The 18,865-nt window shown below is 43.5% G+C and overlaps 1 protein-coding gene across 10 annotated transcripts in view; it reads left to right on the top strand.

Annotated features, from left to right (window-relative positions):
- Positions 1-18,865, top strand: part of TIAM1 (TIAM Rac1 associated GEF 1) — a 461,825-nt gene that overhangs the window by 407,543 nt on the left and 35,417 nt on the right. For all 10 annotated transcript variants that reach the window (XM_084991933.1, XM_084991930.1, XM_021070906.2 and 7 more), the window contains 4 exons: positions 3,466-3,569; positions 13,894-14,073; positions 15,673-15,741; positions 16,043-16,168. In XM_084991933.1, the coding sequence (XP_084848059.1) occupies positions 3,466-3,569; positions 13,894-14,073; positions 15,673-15,741; positions 16,043-16,168 (479 nt within the window). The remainder of the gene's footprint in view (positions 1-3,465; positions 3,570-13,893; positions 14,074-15,672; positions 15,742-16,042; positions 16,169-18,865) is intronic.

The following is an 18,865-nucleotide window of genomic DNA, read 5'->3' as shown; positions in this document are numbered from 1 at the left end:
TTTCAAAAAAATCTTTTTTACATCTTTTTAGGGGGAGGGTGAGTCCTTTAAGGGAACCATGTGCGTGTGGGAGATTCAGTTCTAACTCATCCTGACCCAACACCTGTTGTCTGTCTCAGCTTCACCTTTAAAACCAAAGGCTCCCGGGCTGTGGTTCCCAAGCTGGGGTGGTTCTGCTGTGGGCTACGTGTGGCATAGTTTTGATCGTCACCATAACTGGCTGGAGGTCCTCAGTGCCCGGGAGCCCAGGAGGGCTCGTGCCAAGTGCACCTGCCCTGTATACAGTTTTCTTCCCAAATGTTGTCCCCTCCAGACACCAGTAGGTTTCTGCTCCCTTTCGGAGACACGGCTGTAGGGCTTGCAGTTTGGAGACTGATGGGTTACTCAGCTCTGCCGTGGCTTTGGGACTGGCCCGCCACTCTTGCTTCTCTTGACTTCTTTATTTTGGGCCCTGAGATTTCTTGGAACTCAGCCTTTTCAGGTTTTGGCCGTACCTGTGGCATGTTTAGCTTTTTAAATTTTTGGCCATACCTGCAGCATGTGGAAGTTCCCAGGCCAGGGATTGAATCTGTGCCACAGCAGTGACAACGCTGGATCCTTAACCTGCTGAACCAACAAGGAACTCCACCAGCCTAATATTTAAAAAGGATTTTGTGGCGTTCCCATTATGGCTCAGTGAATTAAGAACCTGACATAGTGTCTGTGAGGATGCGGGTTCGATTCCTGGCCTCACTCAGTGGGTTAAGGATCTGGCATTGCCATGAGCTGCAGTGTACATCGCCAGTGCAGCTCAGATCCCAAGTTGCTGTGGCTGTGGCATAGGCTGATAGCTGCAGCTCAAATTCAACCCCTAGTCTGGGAACTTCCATATGCCTCAGGTATGGCTGTAAAAATAAAAATAAAAAATAAAAAAACCGAAGGATTTTGTTATATCTTGCTTAGCATGTCTAGGTATTTTGTAGACATAGGATTTTTTGCATCCTTTTCAAGATACCTGGCCCACAGTACTGTTAACTTAAAAATCCTTTCATTCATTTTTCTACTGTTTTGTATATCTTCTAGACCCCAGGCACTCTGAGATGCAGTGGAGATATGCAGGGTCGTGGCATTTGGCTGTACAGGGTGGGGGTTGCCACACCACAGAGGGAAGGTGACCTTGTGTGTCATACAGACTGGCTGCTCTGCTTAGTGCTCAGGGAGCTGTGGTTCCTGCCATCATAGAGCTTAGCGCTGTTATGGCAGCATCCCTAAATGGTCTTGTCAGCTCCTACACACTGGCCATCACTCGTCCCCTTCTTCTGGCCCTAGCATCTAGGGCATGGTCCCCATTTCAAGTATTTGGTCACTTTTGTTCCCTCCGGAGGTGACAGTGTGACATAGTTGATGGCCCATCAAGTTAACTGAGCTTCTTTATTTGTCGGCTCCCACCGTAGCATAGAGTGAACAAGTCATTAAAAGAAGTGCAAGAAAATCATAGAGCCAGAGCAAAGGAGAGGGGAAATAGACAGAAACTTACAAGCCATTCAAGGGGCCTTGGCTGATTGGTGCTTCAGCTTCATTCCAGAGGAGGGGAAGGGGACCACAGACCCAGCCCCGGAGCAAGGTTTGCTCAGGAGTTGGCTTTTTCCCTTAGTTTCCCAGCCCACCTAGGCTTCGATGAGAAAGTGATGCCAGGTGGCAGCTTATGACTCTAATGGTATCACTGGAGCAACGGGGCCTCTTTGTAGACAGACACTTTCATCCAGAATCAGAAAGCATCTTCTTCCCCTCCCTGTTTCTTTTCACTCTTTCCTTCTCTCTCATCTGAATTACAGTGATGGTGCCATTGTCCCTGACCCTGTGCCTGGCAGATTCTATAATAATGGTCATCAAACCACTCTCTTGAGAGACTAGCTAGAAGTTTGTAAACATCCTAGAGACTTGTGATTACTAGTGTGGGCCACGGACCTGCAGTGTTGACTGATACCAGCTTGTAGGAAATGCGGTCATAGGTCCCGCCCCGTGCCTGTTGAATCCGAATCTGTATAACATGATCCCCCAGGCAATCCAGAGGCTCTTTAAATTTGAGTGGCCCGCCAGAGGAAAATGATTTTAACTTGCTCTTCCCCAGTGCCAGGAGCCACTGTAGCTAACCACAGAAATAGAGACTTGGTAAAATAGGAAAGAAAGGTGCCTGCACTTTTGCACAGAATATGATGGGGAAAGTAAGTGTTATGTTAAGGTTGACCACATGATTGATATGAAATAGTTTTTAAGGTTTGTTTGGTTTTGGGGTTTTGTTTTTTTTTTTTTTTTTTGGCTACCTCATGCAATGGCTTGATGTGGGATCTCAGTTCCCAGACCAGGGATCAAACCTGGGCCACAGCAGTGAGAGCACCAAATTCCTAACCACTAGACCACCAAGGAACTCCCCAGAATAGTTTTTGTTTGTTTGTTTACAATCAAACCTGTGACATGTGGAAGTTCCCAGGCTAGGGGCTGAATAGAGCTGCAGCTGAAGGCGTACACCACATTGCCAGATCTGAGCTGCATCTGTGACCTATGCCACACCTTATGGCAATGCCAGATCCTTAACCCGCTGGGCAAGACAGGGATCATACCAGCATCTTCAGGGACGCTATGTTGGGTTTTTAAACCACTGAGCCACAACAGGAACTCCCAAAACAGGTATTTTTTTTTTTAATGTTCTTCTCAGAATAATTCATTCAAGATCCAGCAATTAATTTGTTGATTATGAATCAGTTAAATCAAGTCATTTAAATTTTATTATATATAGTTGAAATTATTGTCTTAGTTTGGGCTGCTGTGACGGAATACCACAGACTGGGGAGCTTAAACAATAGATATTTATATCTCACAGTTTTGGAGGCTAGGAAGTTCAAGCTCAAGGTTCCCGCTGAGGACTGTCGTAGCTTGCAGATGGCTGCATTTTCTCCGTATCCTCACATGGGGAGCTGTGAGGGAAGGGGGGCTCTGGTTTCTCCTTCTCCTCTTGTAATGATACGAACCCCATTGTGGAAGCCCACCCATAAGACCTCATCTAAACGTAATTATCTCCCAAAAGCCTCTTCTCCGAATATAGTCACATTGGGAATTAGGGCTTCAGCATATGAATTTGGTGGGGGGATATATACATGCAGTGCATAGCAATTATTATATTATCAAATGTGTATTACAAATAATGCTATACTATAAAATGATGGTATCAATAAAAACAACACAAGTAACATTTATTGAACCAAGGTCATGGAGCGCATACTTGGAAGGTCTAACAATATATGTACATGTCATGAACTTGACCCTATACCCCCTCGCACCACATGTACATGTCATGAACTTGACCCTATATTCCCTCACACCATGTGTACATGTCATGAACTTGACCCTATACTTCCTTGCACCGGCAGCGCTTTTAGTAATCACCACACATGCTGACCCAGCTGTTCTTTTGATTTCATCTTGCAGGGCCCAGCCTCTGCAGTGAGCAGGGCAGTAGTGCCGAGACTGCTCCCGAGGAGACCGAAGGGCCAGACTTGGAGTCCTCCGATGAGACTGATCACAGCAGCAAGGTGAGAGATTTCCATTTTCACATCCCATGTCTTGAACCACCGAAGAATCACAGCTGACACATCACCTCTGCAGCTGTATGTGGTTACAAGGCCCCTCCATGGGACCTGAGTGTTTTTACTTCTGAGATGTCGCTAAATAGGATCTGAAATCCAAATTATAGCCTTGAGAACAAGCCCAGAGGTGAGAAAATAGGGCAGAGCTCACTCTTAATGATTAAAGCCTAGTTTTCATCAAAAAAAAATTTTTTTTTGGTCATTTTAGGGCTGCACCCACAGCATGTGGAGATTCCCAAACAAGGGGTCAAATCAGAGCTGTAGCCACTGGCTTATGCCACAGCCACAGCAATGCCAGTTCCAAGTAGTGTCTGCGACTTACACCATAGCTCACGGCAGTGCCAGATCCTTAACCTACTGAGCAAGGCCAGGGATCCAACCTGTGTCCTCATGGATGCTGGTCAGATTCGTTTCCACCGAGCTGCAACGGGAACGCCTCCTGTTTGCTTCTTATGTTTCCATTTGCATATGATGAAACGGCATCCAAAATGCGCACAATTGGGTCAGTTATACTTTCTTGCTACTTATGGTACCTGTAATGAACTGCTTTTGTGTTATCTCTGTTCAGCTCTTATGAAAGGTCAGCATCTTTTACATTAAGGGGAAAGAAATAGTCATTTTGTCAATCTAAATACAACGTCGCTCAGCTTGTTGGGCACTGTGACAGAACTTTGTTTTTGTTTTTTTGTCTTTTTTGTCTTTTTCGTCCTTTTGCCTTTTCTAGGGCCGCTCCCACAACATATGGAGGTTCCCAGGCTAGGGGTCCAATTAGAGCTGTAGCCGTCGGCCTACACTACAGCCACAGCAACACAGGATCCAAGCCGCATCTGCAACCTACACCACAGCTCATGGCAATGCTGGATCCTTAACCCACTAGCAAGGCCAGGGATCAATCCCTCAACCTTATGGTTCCTAGTCAGATTCGTTAACTGCCGAGCCACGACGGGAACTCCCAGAGTTCTTATTCTGACCCTTTGGTGCCATTGCGAATCTATCTTCCATAATTCATCATGCTTTTATTCCACTTCTTAAAAACTTCCATGTGTCAATTACCTCTTCTCATCACAGTCCCCAAAGTATAATAATTTTAAAACTCTGTGACCTATATCTGAAAGACCCTTCTCAGAGTTCCCACTGTGACTCTGCAGGTTAGGAACGCAGTGTAGTCTCTGTGAGGATGTGGGTTCGATCCCTGGCCTCGCTCAGTGGATGAAGGATCTGGTGTTGCTGTGGCTATGGCGTAGGCCTCTAGCCTGGGAACTTCCATATACGACAGGCGCAGCTGGGAAAAGAAAATAATAATAATAAATAAAAATAATACACGCTTCCTTAGCAAAAACAATTGTGTGATGATGTTTCCGTATTTTTTCATTTTTCCAGAATGTTGTTTACATATTTACGTTGGTTTCTCTACCTAATTCCTGTTCCTTTCCTCAACATTTACCAATCACTTAGCCTGAGCAAATCATATAATTTTAAATTACACCTTTGTTTTCTCATCTGTAATATCAAGGCGATTCCTGCCTTTGCCCAGCGAGTGGCTGATTAGGTGGGTCAAATAACATAACCAGTATTGATAATGGAAATATATTCTTTAAATACAAACAATTCTTTCAAAACCCTGAATTTCTCTGTGTATACTTTTCTGCCTCTTTCTGCCTTATTTGTAGGACTTCCTTGAGGACATATGTTTGGCTGTCATTGGCATTGCTTTTACCCACGCGCTTCTCTTTTGCCATCATAGCATCATCATTGTCTAAGTTGGACACAGTAAAAAATTTAATATTCGAAAGTAGTTTTAATGTTTATAAATGTAATATGTATCACCTGAAAGACTTTGTGTTGGTGATTAATTAAAAAGCCAGTAAATGAAAATAGATGTTTCATTTAAAGCCAAACCTCCCTCCCCCCCAGACTTGCTTAATGTTACTTTTTAGTTGCTTTTTACTTCTGTGGCCTCTTACCTACTTGTTCAGGGATTTGGGGGAGGGTGAGTAGCCCTCAAGAGAAACATATTTCCATGCTAAGTAAGATATTTTGAAAGATATTGATGAGATTGGTCTGTTACCAAAACTAAAAATGTGAATTCTCAGTTTCTACTTTGACTCGGGGAGACAGCTCATTTTCCTGTCTCCAAGACATTTATTTCTGAATGCTTCTTAGCTTGGATCATTTTTACCTCTCTGTAATAGTCTAGGGTTGCCCTCCTGGATTTTAAGAGGTTGTTTCTATTTGAAATATAATGAGTCATGAGGTCCTAAACAGCGTGCTCTGTAATGTTAGGTTCTGGCAGCAGAAAGGAAGGAAGAGGCCCCAGGGTTTTGTCGACTGACCCCAGGTGCCTCTCTGACTTCATGGCTCTTTCTCCAGAGAACAAGACCCCGAAACCGTGCTTAGAACAAACAGGGTCAAGTATAAGAGCAGGCCTGGCTCACTGTGGACATGCACAGTGGGGTCTCTGGAAAAGAGAATTTCTTCAAATTTATGACAGCAGTTTTGGAGGATGATCTGAATGTTTTTAAGGTCATACAGTGGGCTCATGGACACCACAGGGTCATAATCCTTTTTTTCCAGGTTGGATGTAGGGTGCATTTGGTTATTCTGTGCCTGAAAACACTCCTCATGTTGGCTCAGATTTTAGCTTCTTTATTTTGGCCTGTTTCCCAGTTATTTAAATAAAATAGTCTTGAATGAGTTAAATTTCTCACTTAGGCTCTCTGCAAGCAAAAACCTTAAATCAGGCAAATGGTTCCTGGAGACTGGGTCCTACTGTGTGTTATTAGTGACAAGTGAGAGCTAATCCTTATGTGGTGTCTTGTATATATTGGGTACTGTTCCATCTCGTCCTCATAATACTCCTGAGAGAGAGAGACTGTTATTCCCCCTTTTTATAAATGGCAGTATCGGAACAGAGAGGGTAAGCAACTTACTGAAAGTCACACAGCTCTGAGATGGCAGAACAAGGCTCTGTATTGCTTTGCTAAAACTACCTTCTGGCCATATTATTAAGGTCTGGTGTTACATACCAGGTTTCAAAAAAAAAAAAAGAAGGATTTAATTAGTGGCAGTATAAACCAATTTAGATACACAGCTGAACCTTGAAGAGCACGAGTTGAACTGTGAGGGTCCACTCATAGGTGGGTTTTTTTCCAATAGTAAATAGTACTACCGACCTGTGGTTGGTTGAATCCATAGATGCAGAACCCATATTGATACAGAAGAATCACCTAGATATGGAGAAAGTGTATGTATACCTAGGGCAGAAAAAGTTATATGTGGATATTTGACTGTGTATTTGATTGGCACCTCGAACTCCAAAATTGTCCAAGGGCCAACTGTATACTCATTAGCCACTTAAATATTTTCCTAGTGCTTAAGCTTTGTGGGTGTCTTTATGATTTAAAGGAAGAGCAAGCAGATGTCTTAAGTTTCTTGATGAAAGTTAAGTATTTTTGGATGCAGCTCCTGGATCAGTGTGTAATTTTTCTTCAAAATAAACAGAACATTGCTATTTAAGTTGTAAGCTGTCTTAAAAACAGAGGGATGATTTAACCTTAATTTGAATGCACCAGGCTGAGTGTAGAATGCAAAAATTAATGAATAAATAGACAAATGATCAAATGAATAAATGAAATGAAACAAGGAATCTTTTTTTTTATCTAGCTGAATACATGAGGGCTGTTGATTTGTTTGTTTAATATTTTCGCTGTTCTTCCTAAATGAATTGTTTGATGAAATATTGGGCAGGATAAAGAGAATGAATATTGGTTGTGGGTGTGTGTTACGTTTTTGTTTTTGTTTTTGTTTGGATAGCAGTTTTTGCTACCCATGGTCTTTTGGGGTTGAGCAAGTGGGTAATTTCGAGTTTCTTGTTGAGCGGTGGTGGCCCTGGAATGTCACATCCTTCGGGTGGGGGCTGGGCTTTCACACCAGAGGGGCAGTCTGGCAGCCTTTCTCTTTGTAAGCCACCTCCTTCCTCTTCTGACTGTGGGTGACAACCACAAGGGGCCTCCTCAGCCCTGGTTACTTGTTTCCCTGCTTTTCATGGAAAACTCTTGTCTCTGGAAATGAATGATAATTAGCTCAGGGCAGTCCTGTCCTGCATTCCAGACCCCCTGGCAGCTGGGATTGCCTTTTCCACTTAGCCAAGGCGTAAGAATAACTTTCAGAGCCCTTCTTCCAACTGGAAAGCCTTCTTTTTTCTTTTTAATCTAAATTGTTATTGTCTCGGAAAGGTCTGCTTTTATAACAAAGCATTGGGGGGACATGTGAAAATATAAACAGTTAAAAAAAAAAAAATGGTTTTCAGTGCCTGCTCCCGACTCTGCAAGGGGTGTCTTCAAAGTTGTTTGAGCTGGGCGGGTTTAATATTCCTGTGCAGTGCAGAATGCCAGCCAATCAGCTGATCTTGGTCAGCAGAGTAGAGGCGCTCCCATCCTAGGGAGGTGGGTTTTTTTGGTTTTTTTTTTTTTTTTTTTGCATTGTTTCCTTGCCTCTTTCGCCCTCCCTTTCTGGGACTTATGTTGTTTAGCCAGGTGACACCAAAGCACGGATTCTCATCCACGGGGTCAGCCTTTGACACCCTCCCAGAGGGCACGGGGTGGGGTTAGTGGGGGCTGCTGTCGGGTCACACAGGCGCTGTCCTTTCTGAATTGAGATGCAGCCGTAGGTCTTGGTGGCAGAGCTGGCATGGGCTGTCTCGATGGAAGGGCGCCTCTCCCAGGAGCCAGAAGGCAATCGGGGCTCTCCGAGTATTTTAAGAAACTTCTGTTTCTGTGCGGAATGCCTCGGGAGGTAGAATTATCATGAGAATACGTTCCTGACGATGTCTGCCTTGTGGAAAATAAAGCGCAAGCCCAGGACTGAAAACAATGGCAAGTCCTGTGATTCTGTGTATCGGACGCTACATCTGGTGAGCACTGTGTGAATTCTGTCTTGCTAGCTTTCTTTATGTTCTGACTTTCCTAGCCCATTTGTTTTCAATTCAAACGATGGTGATTATGCTTGTCCCATGTCCCCAGATTGCCACCGCCTGCCCTCCAGATCCCCTTGCTGATGGAGAATATATATTTTAGCAGGGGGGTGGGGCATTCGTAGTTGGTGTGAAGTCGAGTTTACCCCCAATCTTTGCAAGTTATCTATTTTTTCATTTCTAAATGACACAAAGGTGGATGGTGGTTATTATTTTTAAAATTAAGTGTCATTTGAGTCTTGCCGTCTTTCTTTTGGGTGTTGAGATTTTGGACATATTGGGGTTATCTGTGTGGTAAGTCTCCCCACCCCCACCTCCGATCCCATAGCCTAAGTGTTCAGCGAGCATTTTTGGAGGAAGGAGGTTCAGCCTCCTATCAAGTTTTAAGTGCTTTTGACTTCATTTCTGCTTACTTGAGAAGGAGATGGATTGAGACGTGTTGGCTCAGGGAAAGTATTACTGATTTAACATCAACTGACCTATATTGTGTGTATCAATTCCCGTGGTAACTTGCCTCTCCAATAAGAACAAATTTTAGTGGGTTCATGGGGAGAAATAACTTAAAATCAGATGAAACCTTTTTAATAGCTTAGTGTTAATATCAGAGTCTGTCGCCCATCGGATTTTGTGTCATTTAATGAAATTGGACCGTGGATGGTGAATACACCCGATTCACTCAAGGAAGCCTTTACTCTTGGATGTGTCTTCTTCAAAGTTTGTGCAAAAGGAGACCGAAGAGATGACAGAACTGTAGAGATGACCATTGGATGGGATGGCCTCTGAAATTACGGAGTGTGTTACTTTGGTGTTTGTCTCCCAAAAAAAGATTTCAGGGCCCCCTGGACCCTTTGAAATCTGTGGGAAGTGTTAAAATGGTGAGACACAAAGAACAGTTTTAGAACTCTGAACTCATCCTGAGATAGAAATTGCCTTTCGTGGTTGCATAACAGGAAGAGCTTTAACAGCTGGGTAGCTTGGGTTGATAGTGTGTACTTAAAAGCCTCCCCCCCCCCCCGCCCCTTTTGTACTTTCTTTTCATCTCCCACAGGAAGAAAGCGATATTATAAACACTGCATTTCATGCAGACCTCTGTAAAGTAGCCCATTTCCTCCTGCCATTGTCCTGTGCATCTGTGTCTGTTGGGTGGATAATTCTTGGTCCTGACAGTGGAACAGCGCTGCTCCCCCTTTTAAGAGTTTTAAACGGGCAGCTCGGAAATGCCCATAAGTGCTTTCCGTTTCCAGGGTGACTGATTGCAGTACCAATTCCAGGAAACTTGCCTCGTGCGCGAAGGATGGCTAGGGAGGGAACAGGCAGGGTTTCTCCACGTACAAACCTCTCCCTGCTTGAGGACCCAATAGACAGAGGTGAACAGGACCATGGCAGGAGGAAATGGGCTACTTTACTGAGGTAGGTTGAGGCCCTCTCCTGGCAGCTCCCTTTCTGGGCACTTCGCACCATAGCACTTGGTGTGTCAATGACCAGGATGCTATGGAACCCGCAGGGATGGGGCAGGAAAAGCACTGCCCTCAACTCTTCCTGCATCCTGGGTCCTGGCTAAGCTCCACGGGGAAGGTCTGATAGGTGCTGCTGCAAAGAGGTTTCGCTACGGGGTGGGGGCAGGGGGACTTAAAAACTGGGCCACGACATGTAAACTCTCTCAATGAGAGGTATTCTAAAGACAATCTGTATGTCATCTTTGCTTCTAAGGACCTTTGGTGGGGGGAGGGGGTAATATTTTAGTAAAACAAAATTCTCAAACTTGATGACACCTTCGAAGTTGATTGTTTCCAAGCAAAAATTTCATTAAGAGCCTTATAAATAACACTCCTTGGCCATATACACAGTATAACAGGTTTTTTGATTTTTTTTTTAAATCTTCTTTTATTATTGAAGTATATAGTTACTTTACAATATTGTGTTAGTTTCAAGGGTACAGCAAAGTGATTCATATATATATATGTATATGTATATATATATTCTTTATAATATATAAAATATATATACATATATTCTTTTTCAGATTCTTTCCCATTACAGGTTCTTACAAGGTGGGAGTATAGCTCCCTGTGCTGTACAGTAGGTCCTTGAATTCTGTGTATTTTTATTTAAATGTATTTTATTAAATTGAATTTCCAGTAAAAAAAAATTATGTTCCAGTAAAAAAAACTATTTGAAATCCTGGACTGGTGGCCCTGGACCCAAATCATGATTGACTGCTGAATTCTGAAAACAAGACTTCAGTTCAGCATATAAATTTGATGGATACCTTGATGCCCACTTTCTGTTGGTGAAAAGTGTATGTATTTAGTTTAATTTTGCTGTAAAATATAATCACTAATAATATGTAGTAAATATTTATTTCCTTGAGGAAAAGTTAAAAAAAAAAAAAAAAAAAAAAAAAAGACCCTGTTCCTTGTAATAAACCCGAGAGTTTATACTTGGAATCGGAGAACAGGGGTGGCCGTGGAGAAACTGCCTTGCCCCCTTGTCAACTTCAGAGACCCTCTGGCTAAATCCGTCCTAGCTTTGGAATGGGTCTTGTAAGGGAGGGATCCTTAAAGGCTCTGAACTCTCTATAGAAACACTCATGGGAATTTTTAGGCATCCCCTGGGATGCACAGGGTATTTCCTAGTGTAATCTAGAACTTGGTTCAGGCGGGGTGTGTCAGGAGGAAGGTGAGGAACCTGGCTGTTTGAGATGAAGTTGGGTAGGCGATGGCTAAGCGTGGACCGCTAATGCCCAAGCCCACATCCCACTAACCTGAGCTTTCCTGGTGGACTTGCTTCATACTCAAAATACCAGACCTTAGAGGTGTTGGACTTGACACAGGCCAAGTCAGAAACCCTACTCACACTCTTACAAATGGAAACCTCAGGGTATTTGTGGTGAAACAGAGAGAATGAAAACCCAGAAATTCCATGCCACGCTTCTCATGAATTAGAACCAGAAAGTGCCGAGAAGGGCAACAAGTCAGCCTGGTGTGGGTTAGGAGCACAAAGGGGAATGTGTGTTGAATTTCCTGCCTTTGATATGCGTCAAGAGTCCCAAGGTTATGGCTTGTCTTTTCTTAAAAACTGGGACATCCTGGGTATAACCCTGTGAAGACATCAGATTTCACGTGGCAGCCTGTGTTAAGTGATAAAACTGCAGAAAGGTCTCCTCTGTCTTGAGGGGAATGCAGTGATGGATTTATGTGTGGTGAATAATAGCTATGATATTTATTTGCACATAAAGGACAGGCAGCTGTGGTTATCACTGGGGCATTTAGACAAGCGTGGCGTAAGTGAAGGTGCCAGTTTTACATGTGTTGTGTTGGCGTGTGACAAATCAAAGTGACAAAGGAGAGTTTGGGATTAGCTGAAGGGCAGGGCACTTCAGCTGTCAACGGTTACCATGGTCTTTCCATGGGATTTTCATTTTGGTAACACCCTGCTCTCATAATGCCTGTGTTATAATGCAGGTACCTATTAGAGTTAGTGTCAGATCATCTGAAAGATGTGTGGGCATCTTTGTTAAAATGCATTTACTTGTCCCTTTCGAATTAAGACAAAGCCACACTTAACTGCATATTTGATGATGCCATTGAGTTAGTGAAACTGTAACATAACTAACTAAAACTGTTTATTTCTACAGAAACAAGCTTTGACTAGAAACAAATAGTCTTTCTTTTTTAACAGCCCTTTTGAGATATAATTCACATACATAGAGTTCAGCCTATTTTGGTGAATTGTTCATTAGTCACCAAAAGGAGAATTCTTTGTGGGTATATTCAGTGTCCGAAAGTCTGATTCCATAGGGAATATATATATATATATATATATATTTTTTTTTTTTTTTTTTTTTTTTTTTTTTGTCTTTTTAGGGCCACACCTATGGCATATGGAGGTTCCTAGCCTAGGGGTTGAATTGGAGCTACAGCTGCTGGTGTAGGCCACAGCCACAGCCACGCCAAATCAGAGCTGCATCTGTGATCTACACCACAGCTCACGGCAACGCTGGATCCTTAACCTGCTGAGCGGGGCCCGGGATGGAACCCTCGTGGACACTAGTTGGGTTCATTACCGCTGTGCCACCATAGAAACTCCCATCCATAGGCAAACATTGAACAGTGCTGTAACTGACCAGGGTTCTTGGCCTTCCTTCATCAATAGAAATTGGTAAGAGGCCAGACAAGAAATTCAGACAAGGCTTTATTCCCAGCCCCTGCTACAGCAAGGAGGGGAGCAGAAACAAGTAACAGTTTCTCCTGTTTGCACCCAGAGGAGGGAGGAGCTGGTTCCTTACATGGAGTGAGTGAGGGTAGGGGGCAGGTCCAGAGGTGGGGCCAGAGGGGTGGCTGAGGTCATTTGCCCACCCCTTTGGGGGTGTTGTATGCAGGGAGGCGTGGGCATTACCCTGCTTTTACTCCAACATCCTGCTTTCGCTCCAAGCTCTTCAGAAGTAGCAGTTGGGTTTTTTGATCTTTTTGTGTCTTCTTCTCCAGAACTTGCCCCAACTGTGCATGCACAGAATTATTTTTAGTTCCATATAGTTTTTCTGTATTTTCTTGCTCGGAAGAGATGTCCAGGTGCAAGCGCTGCAGCAGAGGGTCCCAGCTCCCGGCTCCCAGCCTGTCTCAGTGCCACTGATGGATGACTGATATACCCTGGCACATGAGACCAGTGCTAGCCAGAAATAAGCTGTGTAACCTTAAGAGAATTAGTAATTATGAGATTAGCAATTATGTGGATGTGGGTCCTGGCTGTGCTCTTTCCTATCATGACATTGCTGCTAATGCATCCTTGTTAGGTTCCCGATTTCCCATGTCCTTGTTTTGTCTTTATTCTGCGCGTCCTTCCCTTTGGGATATGCTAATGAGGGAAAGGTAATATGCTAATGAGGAGGAGTCAACTTGACGTTAGCTGCTTTCCTCTGTGTTTAAGAATTGCCTGCATGGAATATACTTTAAGCTCCACCAGTGCCAACCTTGGATGAGTTACGTAACCTCTCTGGGCCTCCGTTATTTTAACTGTTACCTAGGAATGATAAGAGCCTTCCCCATGTGGGAGGATTAAATGCATCCGACCGATGCCCGGCCTGCCGTGATCACTCGGTATTTGTCAGCAGTTGTTACGGTTGTTTCCATCATTCAGTGAGCTCTCAGATGTGTGGAGCAATTTGGGGAAACAGAGATGCGATTTGTGCGTGGCAGTTCATTAATCAGGAGGAACCTCGTTGGGATGGACAGATGTCAGGCAAGTCTCTCTAGTGAGGACTAACTGGGTCTGCCTTGCCTTTTCAACTGTGCTCTTCAGAGCACGGAACAGGTGGCCGCGTTTTGCCGCAGTCTGCATGAGATGAACCCCTCTGACCCAAGCCCGTCGCCCCAGGACTCCGCTGGGCCTCAGCTGGCCACCATGAGACAGCTCACGGACGCCGATAAGCTGCGCAAGGTCATCTGTGAGCTCCTGGAGACGGAGCGCACCTACGTGAAAGTACGTCTTCCCCAGCCTTCCCTGCCTGCATCCTCCCTTCCATCCTTCTGCAGGGTGAATGCTGTGTGTTTATACTGATGCTGACGAGCAGCAAAGCCAGATCCCGGTAATGAAGAGAATCTTGGTCGTTCCAAAGGAACGTGGCCTTGATTCTGAATGTTGGGATCGCCTTTTGTGGTTTCAGGAAGCACATCATGCTCATAGCAATGTATTGCTATAGATAACTGATCGATTGACTCAGGATGATAGGGAATGTTACCTTTCAACCTTCCAAATATGCTGTTGAGCTGATATTAAAATGGAATTGGGTTTTGACACATTTAAGGAGTACCATCTTCAAAATCTACTTTGAGTCTAGGCAGAAGGATAGCAAGTCTCTTTCATGTTATCCTTTGTTCTGATATTAAGTTGTGTTCCTAGAACTATGTGATTTGTTCCTTAGGTAATTTATAATATATACAACTATTGAAAAATGATTAAAGAAGACAATTTAGAAGTGATACAAGCAAACTTTAAAATTTTATTCATGGAGTTCCCATCGTAGCGCAGTGGTTAACGAATCCGACTGGGAACCATGAGGTTGCGGGTTCAGTCCCTGCCCTTGCTCAGTGGGTTAACCATCCGGCGTTGCCATGAGCTGTGGTGTAGGTTGCAGACGAGGCTCAGATCCCGCGGGGCTGTGGCTCTGCCGTAGGCCGGTGGCTACAGCTCTGATTAGACCCCTAGCCAGGGAACCTCCATATGCCGTTTGTGGCCCTAAAAAGACCAAAAAAAATTTTTTTTATTCATGAAGTAGACAGTCCATTTGTAGAAGGGCAAAATGGGACAGAAGGCAAGACGCTTTTACAGGATAAAGAACAAGGAAGGGACAAATAGAAAATAACTGATTGGCTGGGGCCACGTGGTCAACCTTGGGTGGGATGAGAAGGCCTAGAGCTGGCTTGGCATTTGGAAATTGGCTGATTGGATATACTGCACTCTCGTCAATTGTATTGACAGAGCTACAAACATGATCTAAATTCAGTTTGCTGACATGATACTCAAGACAGGAGTGGTTCCATCTGGGGACCCAGAAAGTTACTTCAACACTGTATAATTTATAACATATTCTTATAACTACATAATTCATCTATGTTAATCGCATAATTATATATACCTCTTTAATTACATAATTTAGTTATATTTAGTTGTATGTTACAACAGAGAGTTTCTGTTTTTAATGGTCTATTTCAGTCTTTAAGTCAGAAGTCAACAAGTTATCTAGCCTTTGGGCCAGATCCAGCTCTCTGCCTGTTGTTACAAATAAAGTTTTATTGGTAAAACTGTTGTTTATTTGGAACAGAGCCACAATTATGTAATATTGGTGCCACTTTCCTGCTACAGCCGCAGAGTTAAATAGTTGTGACAGGGACTGTATGGCTTACAGAGCCTGAAATATTTTGAGAGAAGGTTCGCTCGCTTTCTTGGACCGTGATGACCTAAAGCCTGAAATGTTAGCATTTGGAATATAATCTGTTTTTTCTGTTTGTTTGGTTTTTTTCGTTTTTGATTCTTTGTGGACTTTTAGATGTGCTAATCAGGTATCCTTTCAACCTTTAGGACTTAAACTGTCTCATGGAGCGATACCTAAAACCTCTTCAAAAAGAAACTTTTCTCACCCAGGATGAGGTATGGTGGAAATTGTCTGTATTTTGTGAGGCTCACACTGCAGCTTCACCTGGTGATGAGGAAGGTGTAGGTTGCACACACAACACTGAGAGCATTTCGAATTCATTTAATTGTAATAAATTGGTCAAATGATTGCCTGTGGAGCTCATGGCGTGCACTTGGAGAGCTGCCCCATGCTCGGGTAGTGGGAGCATAACCTTAATTGATGAGTGTGGCTAGAAAAACTTTGACCTCAGAAGCAAATAAAAGTTCAGCACACGCAGGAAATATGGGGTTGATGAAATTCCTTTGCCTTTTCCAGCTTGATGTGCTCTTTGGAAATTTAACTGAAATGGTAGAGTTTCAAGTAGAATTCCTGAAAACTCTGGAAGATGGAGTGAGATTGGTACCTGATCTGGAAAAGCTTGAGAAAGTTGATCAATTCAAGGTAAGCCTCATCCTCAAGTCGTGTATAGCTGCCTCCTGATGTCCAGGGTGGGCTCTGCTAAAGGTCAAGTCCAATCTCCTGAATGCACGTCCCAGGAGGCACTGTTGCTGTGGTGTTGAGTCTTCATCCGACTGCCAGTCGATGTGTCCATACTCCTAAAGGGAGGTCTGGGAGGGGAGCTGACTGCCTCGCTTGTCTGGCCAAGGTAAAACCAGTGCCTTCAACATACATTAAGCTGGTGTATCTTCTGGCTTCTACTTTGGAAGATGCACCCAGCTTTTGCTCTGTTTATGCAGTGTCCTTTCCTGCATGCTATTAGCAAATTAGACGAGCACTCTTGGTTTGCTGATAAACCAATTAATTTATCTTGTTCTGGGAAACTGGTTAATAGAAATGCATATCGTTATCTGGGCAGAAGACAGTCTTCCAGCACACGGTGTCCTTGTAGCCTTAATGAGAATTTATGACTTGTACCTCAGTGAGGGGTGCTTGCAGCTTATTTCCTCCTCCTTGGTTGGCTTTCCCTTATTGCAGAGATTTCCTGTGCCAAGTTTCCAGTCGACAAAGCTCACTAATTCATGCACAGTGATGTTGGCTTACATGTTACCGTCACGTACTTTTAAAAAGCAGATTCATCGAGTTCCCGCAATGGGGCAGTGGATTAAGAATCTCACGGCAGCTGCTCAGGTCCCTGCAGAGGCAAGGGTTCAGTCTCCAGCCTGGCACAGTGGGTTAAAGGATTCGGCATTGCTGCAGCTGTGGTATAGGTGGCAGCTGTGGCTTGATTCAGTCCCTGGCCTGGGAACTTCCATATGCTGTGGGTGTGGCTATTAAAAAAAAAAGGCGTAATTGACATACAATACACTGCATATATTTAAAGCGTACAGTTTTGTGAATTTTGACATGTGTACCCTTGTGAAACCATCACCTCCATCAGAATGATGGACATAATTATTGCATATACACTTTTTTTTTATCTTCTTTTTAGTGCCACACCTGCCGCATATGGAGGTTCCCAGGCTAGGGGTCTAACTGGAGCTACAGCTGCCGACCTACGCCACAGCCACAGCCACGCCAGATCCGAACCACGTCTGCAACCTATACCACAGCTCGAGGCAACCCCAGAACCTTAACCCACTGAGCAAGGCCAGGGAGCAAACCTGCAACCTCATGGTTCCTAGTTGGATTCATTCCCACTGCACCACGATGGGAACTCCTATACGCTTTTTTATATGGCATCTTTTACTACATAATTATATTGAGTTACACCCAATATAATTATACTTTTTTATTGCTGACTAGTATTCCATTGTGTGGATAGACTACATTTTGTGATCCTTTTCCCTTTCTTGGTCATTTGAGTTATTTCCAGTTTTTGATAATAATAATAAAGCTGCTGTGAACATTTGTGTACAAGTTATAGTGTGACTCTGTGCTTTCATTTCTGTAAATACTTAGAATGGAATGTTTGGATCACATGGTTAAGTGTATGTTTAACTTTTTAAGAAACTGCTGCACTGTTTTTCAAATGGTTGCACAGTGCACAGTCTCACCAGCTGGTCCTCCTCATTCTTACAGTGAGGTTGGGTCACTCTTTTTACTTTTAGCCACTCTGCCGTGTATGTGGAAGCACTTCATTGTGGCTTTAATTTTAATTTCTCCAATGACATGACAATAAGTATCTTTTTATGTGTTAATTTGTGCTAATATATCCTCCCTGGTGAAGTGTCTGTTCAAATCATTTGCCCATTTATCACATTGTCCTATTTTTTTTTTCCCTTTTTTTTTTTCTTTTTTGGGCTGCTCCTACAGCACATGAAAGATTCTTGGCCAGGGATCAAAACCACACCATAGCAGCAACCTGAGTCACTTCAGTGACAGTGACAGATCCTTAACCCACTGAACCACAAGGGAACTCCATTTGTTTTCTTGTTATTGGGTTTTGAGAGTTCTTAGGAAATTTTATGTATAAGTCCTTTAGCAGATATGTGATTTGTAAATATTTTATTCTTGCCATACATTGTCTCTCAAAGAGCCAATTTTGGGTATTACTGAAATCCAACTTTTCTTTTTGTCTTTTTGCCATTTCTAGGGCTGCTCCTGCGGCATATGGAGGTTCCCAGGCTAGAGGTCTAATCAGACCTGTAGCCGCCAGCCTACACCACAGCCACAGCAATGCAGGATCCGAGCCGCATCTGCAACCTACACCACAGCTCACGGCAATGCTGGATCCTTAACCCACTGAGCAAGGCCAGGGATTGAACCTGCAACCTCATGGTTCCTAGTCGGATTCATTAACCACTGAGCCGCCATGGGAACTCCTGAAATCCAACTTTCAAGTTTGTTCTTTTTGGGGGTTGTTCTTTTGGTGTCATATCTATGAACTCTTTGCCTCATCCAGGCTCATAAAGATTTTCTCCTGTGTTTCCTCCGAGAAGGTTTGTAATGTGGGGATTTATATTTAGGTCTCTGATCTGGTGTGATGTATGAAAGTCACTTTTTTTGCCTATGAATATTTAGTTTCTTAATTTTTCTAGTGCTATTTTTTGAAATGATTCTCCTTTGGTCTTTCCCACTGAATTACTTTTGCATTTGTGGTGACCTTGGTTTCAGTTGCCCGCACAGGTGTGGGCTGCCATCCACTTTGACTCTTCTGTGATGTACAGAAATCTGGCTGTGTCATGTTTGTACATACAC

This window comes from Sus scrofa, chromosome 13 (genome assembly GCF_054392235.1).
Source record: "Sus scrofa isolate SSC_HxYL_T2T_F1_AM1 chromosome 13, Sscrofa_HxYL_maternal_Yorkshire_Landrace_v2.0, whole genome shotgun sequence".
In the NCBI taxonomy this organism is placed as follows: Eukaryota; Metazoa; Chordata; class Mammalia; order Artiodactyla; family Suidae; genus Sus; species Sus scrofa.
Note: the sequence above shows the minus strand (reverse complement) of the source record. Positions and strands in the feature narration are given on the sequence as shown.